At 54.3% G+C, this 9,264-nt stretch overlaps 1 protein-coding gene across 1 annotated transcript in view; it reads left to right on the top strand.

The window, feature by feature from the left end:
- Positions 1-8,923, top strand: part of RBM33 (RNA binding motif protein 33) — a 103,280-nt gene extending 94,357 nt beyond the window's left edge. Inside the window, exons 20-21 of the mRNA XM_010829358.1 lie at positions 6,142-6,230; positions 6,352-8,923. Coding sequence (XP_010827660.1) covers positions 6,142-6,230; positions 6,352-6,400 — 138 coding nt within the window. The 3' untranslated portion in view covers positions 6,401-8,923. The remainder of the gene's footprint in view (positions 1-6,141; positions 6,231-6,351) is intronic.
- The last annotated feature ends 341 nt before the right edge of the window (positions 8,924-9,264 follow it).

The following is a 9,264-nucleotide window of genomic DNA, read 5'->3' as shown; positions in this document are numbered from 1 at the left end:
GCGCAGAGGCCCCACGAGCCGAGTCTCTCCATCCACAGCCCTGCCAGCTTCATGAACTGTTTATTCCAGCTGAACAAATTATCCTTTGAAATCCTGAAATTATCCTTGAATTCTTGAGGAGTGGCTTGTCTGTTATCAGACACGTTAAGCTTGTATCCACAGAGAGCTCTTCTTGGACAGCCTGTCATAGAACGGGTTAACCTGCAGGAACACAGCTGGCGTCAGAGAGCTTACGATGCTTTTAAAAATACAGGTCTCCTGAGTGGAGATTCTCCAACCTATGGTAGTTGAAAACCTGGGATCAGATCACAGTTGACGAGTGAGCCTGGGACCCCAGGCTGGGCTGGGGTGGAGTGGGGTGGGTGGCGAGTCCAGGCTTGCCCTGGGCCCTGCTCCTGGCTGGCTCCCAGCCCGGGTCGGGGCGGGAGGTGGTGGTGCTCTTGCTCTCCACGTGTGACCCCGGTCGGTCTGGGCTGTGCTCCTGCCCCGCGGTCCCGATGATTCTCCTGTGCGTCCTTGAGAGTGAGCCTGCGCTCAGGGTCAGCGCGTGATGGCAGAGCCGTTGCTGCTCAGCGCTGTGCGGCTACCCTGCAGAAGTCGGAGTTTGAGTGCTGCGTTCTGGGGGCCGCTTTCCCATTTGCCTTTTTTTCTTTCTCCTGTTCTGGAAAGAAGGATTAGAGATCATTGTGTTAAAGTCTAATGGAGGGCACTTTGTTAAAGCAGAGCAAAACTAATACTGGGTATTTAAAGGCTTCTTTTTATTAGAGAAGAAGACGGGAAGATAAGAGTGGTTACATCAGGTGCCCTTAGAATGCTGCTGGAAGGAGTCCCCAAGGGTGAGGAATTCAGCAGCTGCCCAGGAGGGCCTGTGGGCCATCCCAAGGGTCCCAAGGAGCCAGCACCCCTGTCCTTGCCAGTCTTAGTCCCGAGGGATGGTGTTGAGGGGCGTCCACAGGTCTGTAAGCACTGAGATCACACAGTGCTGACGTAACAAAGGTTGCCAGCATTAGATAGCTGAAGACCAATGTTGGTAAGTTTAAATTGTGAGAAGATGCTTATAACAAGACTTGCATGTGGTTTAACTGTAAATACCCTTCAAGGCGGGTGGTAAGGAGGTCCAGGCCTCCTGGCTGCGAGAGAGGCAGACGTGAGGCCTCTGGTGGGCTGGGCTGTGGCGCCACCTGGCGCCCGCGTGCCCTGAGAGCAGGCGGTGTCTGCACCCAGAAGGCCCTGCCCGGTGCCCACCAGCAGGGCTGTGGGAGGAACCGGAAAGAAGGGCCTGTCTGCCTGTCCACCACGCCAGGGGTCCTGCTCGTAGGGAAGGGACAGGCAGTCTGGGGTGGAGTGAGACTGCGGTGGCTGGCTTAACGTTGGGGGTCGTGGTTGGGGGCTCCGTGGACAGGTGAGCCTCGTCAGCTGCCGGGCCTTCTAGGATGTGGTGGGGCCGCGGGCGTCGGGCGTCGAGAAGGCTTCCGTCTCGGTCCCGAGTTTGCTATTTCCTGGAGTGCAGCTTCCCAGCCGAGGACTTCCCCCAGGCACCGCACAGTAGTGCACATTTCGTCTCCGCCTCTGCCTCCGCTCTGGAGTTACCGCGGAGGTGGGGTGAAAGAGACGCGGGTCCCCAGGCGCTGCAGAGGGAAAGCGTGTGCCCTCAGAAGGAGGCCTGTCTTCCCTGCGTGAGGTCTCTGGGGTCACTTCAGGCCGCCAGTGCGGCTGTTACGGGGCACAGGCACAGGGGAAGCCCTTGTTCTGGGGGTATCTTGGGTTACCTGGTGAGGAGGAGCCCCTTAGAGCCATCGTGTGAGGTGGGATTGTGCTGAAGCATCTCACCTCCTGTGAGGAGCCCTCCTGCCTGCCTTGTCTGGTTTTGACGGATCAGGAGCGTCTGGGGTGACCTGGAGGAAGTTGGGATCTCAGTGGAAGCAGTTCAGTTATTTTGGAGTTGAGGACGTTTGGGGAAGAAAAGACTAGGTGTAGTTAAATGTTGCTGTTCAGTCGCCCAGTCGTGTCCGACTCTTTGTGACACATGGACTGCAGCGCGCCAGGCCTCCCTGTCCCTCACCGACTCCCGGAGCTTGCTCAGACTCATGTCCATTGAGTCAGTGATGCCATCCAAACATCTCATCCTCTGTCGTCCCCTTCTCCTGCCTTCAATCTTTCTCAGCATCAGGGTCTTTTCTAGTGAAAAGTTCTTCACATCAGGTGGCCAGAGTATTGGCACTTCAGCCTCAGCATCAGTCCTTCCAGTGACTATTTAAGAGAAATGTAGATATTCCCAAAACTGATGTTTTGAGCTTTAAAGAAAACAGGCGTGGCCACATGATCTGAAGATTGTTAACCGGAGGCTGACACGCACAGTTCTGAAAACACTGTTGTAAATAATTTTCCCGAAAAAGAGGATTCCAGGCAGAGTGCATGGTAACCCAAGGGCTGTGATCTGTAGGGTAAGTTTGTACAAGATGAGAGTGGAAGGGGAGCCTCAGAGTGTCTCTTAACTGTGTGAGAGCAGAAGGGACAGCACTTACGCTGTGGGTGAGAGGAAGCCCAGACGTTGGAATTGAGGAAAAGACACAGACTCGGCGTCAAAAAAGACCACATCTCGTGTAAACGTGAAGAGGAAGCAGCGTGTGATGGAGTGGTCTGAGACGCCAGAGTCGCTGTTCCAAACACCCCATCACCAGCAAGAGGGTCGGGTGACCTGCGTCCAGAATGAAGAGGGCGGTGCCCCTGCACTCCAGCCCAGCCGCGGGCCCTGGGGAAGAGAGCTGGAGTCGGGGCAGGCCCGCCGCCTGGCACGCCCCAGGGCTGCCGTGTGAGAAGGGGGTTCCCCAGGTGCCCCTGGGGCCTGGCTGCCCAGGGGCCGCTGTCACTATAAATCTGATGGCTTATACCTGGGGCTCTGTTTGAGCATTTTTGTGTGTGTCTAAAACACCGAATATCAGCGTCAGTTTTGGCTTCAGTCGGTTCCCGAAGGCACTGGGAACCGTTGGCCAGAGTAGGGAGAGTAGCGTAGGTGATTTTCAGGACTGCGGGTTCACTGCAGAGTCCCCCCAGCGTGGTCGTTTATTCAAGCACACAGACACCGACGCAGGCTCTTCCTGGAAAGAGGGGGAGCTTTCCCTGAACAGGGAAAAGAGACCCAGAACGGTGAGGACAGTTTTCTGGACTTTAACTGCCCGCTGCCCCTGCGGTGCTTGTGGCAGCTCGTCCAGGGGCCTGAGCGGGGCCACTGAGCCCACGTGCAGGAAGCCGCCCCGGGAGGGCGTCGTGGCTTGTGTTCTGCTGTTCACAGTAGCGCAGGTGTTCTCGGGAATCGTCTGCAGGTGTCTTGTCTCTGAGAAATGACAAGTATATCTGGGTGAGGTGGGCAAGTGAGCCTGTCCCCATGGGCCAGTCAGAGAGTGTAGAGTGGAGACAGAGTTTACCTCTCAGTTTGTTCTGGGTAAACTAAAGTGCTTACTTATTTGGAAATGGGCTGCTGATTCGCAGGATGTATTTTCAGAGTGGAAGCTGGTGATTATAATGCATGCCCTTTAGTTTATAGTCCACGGGATCTTCTTGTATCTTCCCAGTAGAGGGATCGCTAGTATTTGTCACTTTGGTAGGTCAGAAATGGTTAAATATTCAGTTTTGGCAGTGTATTAATGTTTTATCTGAAAATAGCCTCTGTATTTTGAAAAAAAAAGAAAAGGTGCAGAAATGTCAATAAGGGGAGGAAAAACAGATTTTAAGACGGTGTTCTTACTGCTTATGTTGACTGTTGAGAAGCAGCTCACGCAGGTGATTTAAGAATTTCATTGAAAGTTTACGCTCTTTTGATTGATACTTTTTCAATTAAATTGAGCTTTAAACCAGGTAGATACAGATAAACAAATCTTACCTTAGATGCCATTTTATATGATAAGTGGTAAACAGGAAGCGTCATGTTTCACTCCACATTGTGAAGTCACCCAGAGGAAATACAGCCTCAACATTCTTTTTCTCAGAAGAAGAGCATGGTGTTTTCAAAATCTAGATTCCATCTGTGAGTCGTAGAGTGCGGATAATTATCTGTGCCATCGTAACAAATTAGTCTTCCTTGTCTGTTCCTAGTTGAGTGATTTTTGTAGCTTTCGATAGAATAAGTCTAGTAAGCTGTGGTTCTTGTGTTGAGAACTGCCGTGGTGTTGGCAGCAGTTGGCACGAAGCTGTGCTCGGCATCCTTGAGTGCTGCAGCCGCATGGCGGGAGTGGGGACCTGGGTCAGGAGGCGGGCCTGGCAGGGTGTCTGCTGCAATGCGGGGCTGTTCTCAAGACCGGAGGATAGCTCCTACCACGCTCCCCTCAGGGCTCCGCGGGTCACGGGACAGCCCGGCGTTTCCTCTTGCCTCTTCCCTTCGGGGGCAGCTCTAGAGTGTCAGCAGTTGGAGATGGTTGGAGGAAAAGACAGAGAGCGGGTGTGTGCTGAAAGCTGGGGCCGGCAGGTGTCTGTCGAGTAATGCAAGTGGGATTTCAGAGGCCAGGAAAGCTGTGTGCTGCCGGTGTGTCCCAGAGAAACTAATATTGAGCTTTTCTTGTCCAGCTTTACTTGGAGAAGGAAATGGCAACCCGCTCCAGTACTCTTGTCTGGAGAATCCCATGGACAAAGGAGCCTGGCGGGCTACAGTTCATGGGGTCGCAAAGAGTCGGACACGACTGAGCGACTTCACTTTGTCCAGTGAACTTAGTGATCAGTGAAATTATCAAGAAAATTCTTGTGCTTCTGGGTTTTGTATCTGACAGAAGAGGTGAATCTGCTGTTTGCTGAGCTGGCGTCAAGAGGGCCTGCCGGTGGCTGCCCTGCACCCGGCGTCCTGGGCCTGCTGCCGGTCAGGGTTGCCTGGCGGCGTGCCGGGCGACCTGACTGCCCTCCGATGAAGCTCAGCGCCACAGCTGGGCACTGGAGACTGTGTAAGTGCCGGAGAGCAGCTTTTGGGGCCCTTAGTACTCTGCTCACCGTGCTTACTCGTGGGGTGCTGTGTTTATGAGAGTGGGGGGCGCCTGTTCTGTTACACAACGTGGCTTTCTCAACGTGTTTCAGAGAATTGATGTTTTGGCTAGGTACTTCTGTTGGAGGTCTTTGAACAAGTGCTCTAAAACGAAACCGCCACATGTGTAAACTCTTGTCAAGGGTGGTGTCTTGCTGCTGGTTATGTTTCTGGCTGCTGCACTTCACTGGGCAGAAGCCCAGACACAGCAGATGGCTCTCAGTTGCTGAGTCCTTGCTGCTTCCTCGGGTCGGGTCCTCCAGGGAGCAAGGTCTCTGCCACCCCCCACCCCACTGGGCACTTTGCTCACTGCCCCAGAGACATGTGGCCAGTCACGAAAATGCTTGAGAAGGGTCAGACTCTGGAGAGTGGGCTGGCTGAGAAATCCGAGTCCTCCTTCGGCGTGTCCCTCCCAAATCCTAGAGTGCTCTGTTGGAGCACAGAGCTCCTCTCATCCTTGGGGCAGGTGTGAGGACCATCTGTCCGTTCACGGTCCTGGCACTGGTCTCCTCGCTAGACAGATCTGTCCACTCCACGCACGCCTCTGGTCTTCACTTGGGAGAGTAGCCTCGGAAATGGTGTTTCACATCCTAGGATTTAATTTAAGGTGCCGCTTCATGCTCCCCGACATTTTAAAGTGCAGAGTGTGAGCAGACAGAGCTGAGGGCTGCCCCGGTCCCAGCCGCGCCCCCTGGCAGCCCCGCTCTGCGTGAGGACCTGGGTCTGCCCCAGCGGTCCTCGGGGGAGCGCCGCCCCTCCGCCCTGAGCCCCTGGCCCACCTCGTCCCTCCTGTGTGAGTGGGGCCCGGGGAACGTCGCCTAAGGGGAAGGAAGTCTCCGAGGGTGGGCGCCTGCCTTAGGCCTGCGTGAGCAAGTGGAGGGAAGGGGGGCAGCTGGCGAGCAAATGAAGGAGGGTCTTTACACTGGGCCTGGAGGGTGCTGAGTGCTGCTTAGGGCCGGGGCGCGGGGCTGTTTCAGCAGGGAGCTTGAAGTACTAGTTTGTGTCAGGGACCTGCGGTCCGCCTGGACTGGAGCCTCGTGTGAACCCCGATGGACCAGCGTGTGCGTCACGCCCTATGCCGCGGTGTCGCGTGGTGCACAGCCCCGCTCTGACACGCTTCTGTCCTCTTCCTGCAGAGCTTGCAGATGCTCCCCCAGCAGCGGAAAGCCATAGCCAAGTTCAAGGAGCCAGCCCATGCGTTGGCGTTCCAGCAGAAGTTCCACAGGTAGCGTGGAGTCCCTGGGGCCAGACGAGGGTGGGCCGGCTGCAGGACGCGGTGCGGAGCGTGCCGTGGGCGGTCCCACGGGGCAGGGGGCTTCACGTGTGTGCCGTGTGCCCTCCCGCAGGCACATGATAGACCTGTCCCACATCAACGTGGCCCTGATTGTCGAGTGACCTCCACGGACGGGCTGACCGGGACGCCGCACACACACTGTGGAACTCCTCCGGAGCTGCGCGCAGAGGCCCCACGAGCCGAGTCTCTCCATCCACAGCCCTGCCAGGCCATTGTCTGAGACGCCCTACGGCCCGGGGTCGATTCCAGAAGAGCTGGACTTGAGGGACGTGGCAGACTCGCGTCGCCGTTAGAGGGCTCACGCTCTGTTGCCACCACAGAGAACTGCAGTTCCGTTTTCTTTCGTTTTCCAAGTGCTTACAATGCATGTAGACGTTGTTGTTTGTGATCTCACTGTATGACCGATCCCAGTGACTTAGTCAGGAGAGACCATCACCGTCACAGATGCTCAGTATTTTTCACAGCAAAGAATATTTGATAATGGTTGCACTTATCTTCAGTGCAGGCTAGACGAGTGTGTTTCTCACCCAGCTTCACTCGCGTTCCTTTCTCAGAAGGCCCTCCAGGGCATTTGTGAAAACGTAGAGGCAAATTCGGGTGGCGATATCCTGGGAAGCAGGGTGTGCGGGTGGCTGGGAGTGGTGCCAATTGTGCAGCAGATTCTGCTTCTTGTAAATATTCCCAGAGCGCCAGCCCAGTTCCAGAGGGAATGCCCCTTTCTACACTCTGCCCAAACACCATGGAGAAGCTGGTGGGCACTGGCGTGAGCCCCCGGACTAAGCGCAGGTTTTGGGGCCCCGCTAGGTGAGGGTAGGCCAGCTGGAAGCTTGAAAGGACCTGTTTGGTTTTTTCCTCTTTTTAGACACAGCCCCAAGAGGCATAGTCATGCCACCAGCTCTGTGATACGTATGTGACTGTTGGGAAGCCTGGTTATCACTGCTGTGACGAGCGTTTTCTTTTCTGAAGGCCCTTTGAGCAGGGGCCTTTGAGCAGGGGCTGCACTGTCCTTGAGCGGAGCCCGGAGCAGGGGGCTGCTTGCACGGGCGTGTGGGCGGGCGGCTGCAGAACTTGGGGTAGCTTCACGCAGGTGAGACGCTTGCACCCCGTAAAGTCATCTTCAGTGAAATCCGTTGTGGGCAGACGATGGCAGAAGTCCTTACTGTATTTGTGCTCGTGAAGGAGTCTCACTGTTGGGTTTTTCTAACATGGGCCTGAACTACTGGGGCAGGTGATAACTGGGGCGTACTCAGACTTTTTAGCTGAATTTTATACGTAAGATTTCCTGTCACGTTTATTAGTAGAATTAAGGGAAACAGACGCCTGTGCTGGTTAGCACAGCGAGGACCCTCAGCAGGGCACCCCTTTCTCAGCTTTCTCGTGGGGAGCTGAGACACAGGTCATGTGATCTTGTATCTTCTTGTTTTCACAGTTGAAATTTTATCTTTTTCAAATTAAGTCACCAGAACTGCAGGGGAGTGTTGAGACCTGCGAGCCTCTGTAGCGCTGACTCCACAGTGCGCCACGTGCTAGGAGGGAGCCTGCAACGTGAAGGTGGGTGCTCATGGCCGCTGCTCAGAGGCTGCAGTTCCAGGAAGCGGTAGGCACTGGTAGAACACCCTCGATTACCTGTCGCTGGGGGCGCCTGGCGCGTGCCCCCACCCCCCCTCCCCGCCCGTCTTCACGAGTAGATGCAGGTGTGTTCACACGAGCATGGCTCGTGTGGCTCAACCACAGCGAGCTGGGTTGAAGCGGCAAGTGGGGTACTGCAGGTGCCATGCAGCGGGGTCCAGGCCACCTCCCCCTCAGGCGGCAGGAGGCTCACAGTTAAGGGACTTGTTCAGGGCTTGATGACGCAGTGAAATGAGCCTGCCGATTTTACCGCTTTTTGAAATAGTCTAAGTGTGCTATGACTTTGAAGCTAAAAATCTGCCCGTTGTCTCCATAACGTAGCTAGGCACCCTTTTTTCTAGTTAGTGATAATAAACGAATCCTATTTGGGCACCTTGTTCACGGCTACCCTAAGGGCTGCTTTTGTGTTGTCTGAGCCCGATATGGTGCCCCGGGACACGTGTGCGTCTGTAACTGTCTGCACACACCCGGAACATGCTTTCTCTGGATAGAACATTCTTGAACGGCCATCGGCCAAGTCGGCCAGGCCTTCCGTCAAGGCCTGGTTAGAGAGGCTCCCCGTGGTCGCCTCCTGACACGCTGGGCCCGTGGGCACGGGCTATCAGTGCCGGCCAGGCCTGGGGACGCAGCCTCGGTTTCCTTGAGGAAACTGGGAAAGGAAGGAAGCAGAATTAGAAAGGAGCACTATTCCCGCCACGCGCAGTGCAGTGCAACCAGACCACCGCACGATGAACCCCCTGGGAAGATCTGTTGCAACCATTATCTTTGTTCTTTATTTATCATGCATTTAAAGTGAGATGCAGAAGCAGTTAACACACTATGTAAATATGGACCTTTTAAAATTAAATCGTTATGGGAAATGCTTTCAGTTCAGCAACATCGTAGCTATTTGTTAGTTCTTTTGTGTTGTCTTATCAAAGTTTAATGGATACAGTTCCATAATGTTGATGTGTTTGTGTGTATATTCGATTTTTATAAAGATGGTAGTAAGTCAATACATTTATCCTGATCTGTGTATTATTTGTTCACAAATTCAAGAAGCCAGTAAATATCATTATATCTCATAAGGTAAAGACTTTAGCGATTATGTGGAGCTCAGGTACCCTTTCTTTTCGTATTATCTTGTTTTGATTTTAATGCTGTAATATAAGTTCACTTAGCTACTTACTGAGCTAACCTTGCATTTCCGTTGGTCTGTCCATATCTGTTAAGTCTTACGTGATATCCTTCTAAGGGAGAAATACCAGCTCTTTTTTCCGAAAGCAATGTTGAGGGTTCCGCCCTTTCTGGCCGGGCAGCACCCTCAGCAGGGCCTGTGCCCTCTCTGCACCGGGGG

The sequence above is a fragment of the Bison bison genome, unplaced genomic scaffold (genome assembly GCF_000754665.1).
Source record: "Bison bison bison isolate TAMUID 2011002044 unplaced genomic scaffold, Bison_UMD1.0 scf7180017864503, whole genome shotgun sequence".
NCBI classification, from domain to species: Eukaryota; Metazoa; Chordata; class Mammalia; order Artiodactyla; family Bovidae; genus Bison; species Bison bison.
This window is presented reverse-complemented; position numbering and strand designations above follow the sequence as displayed.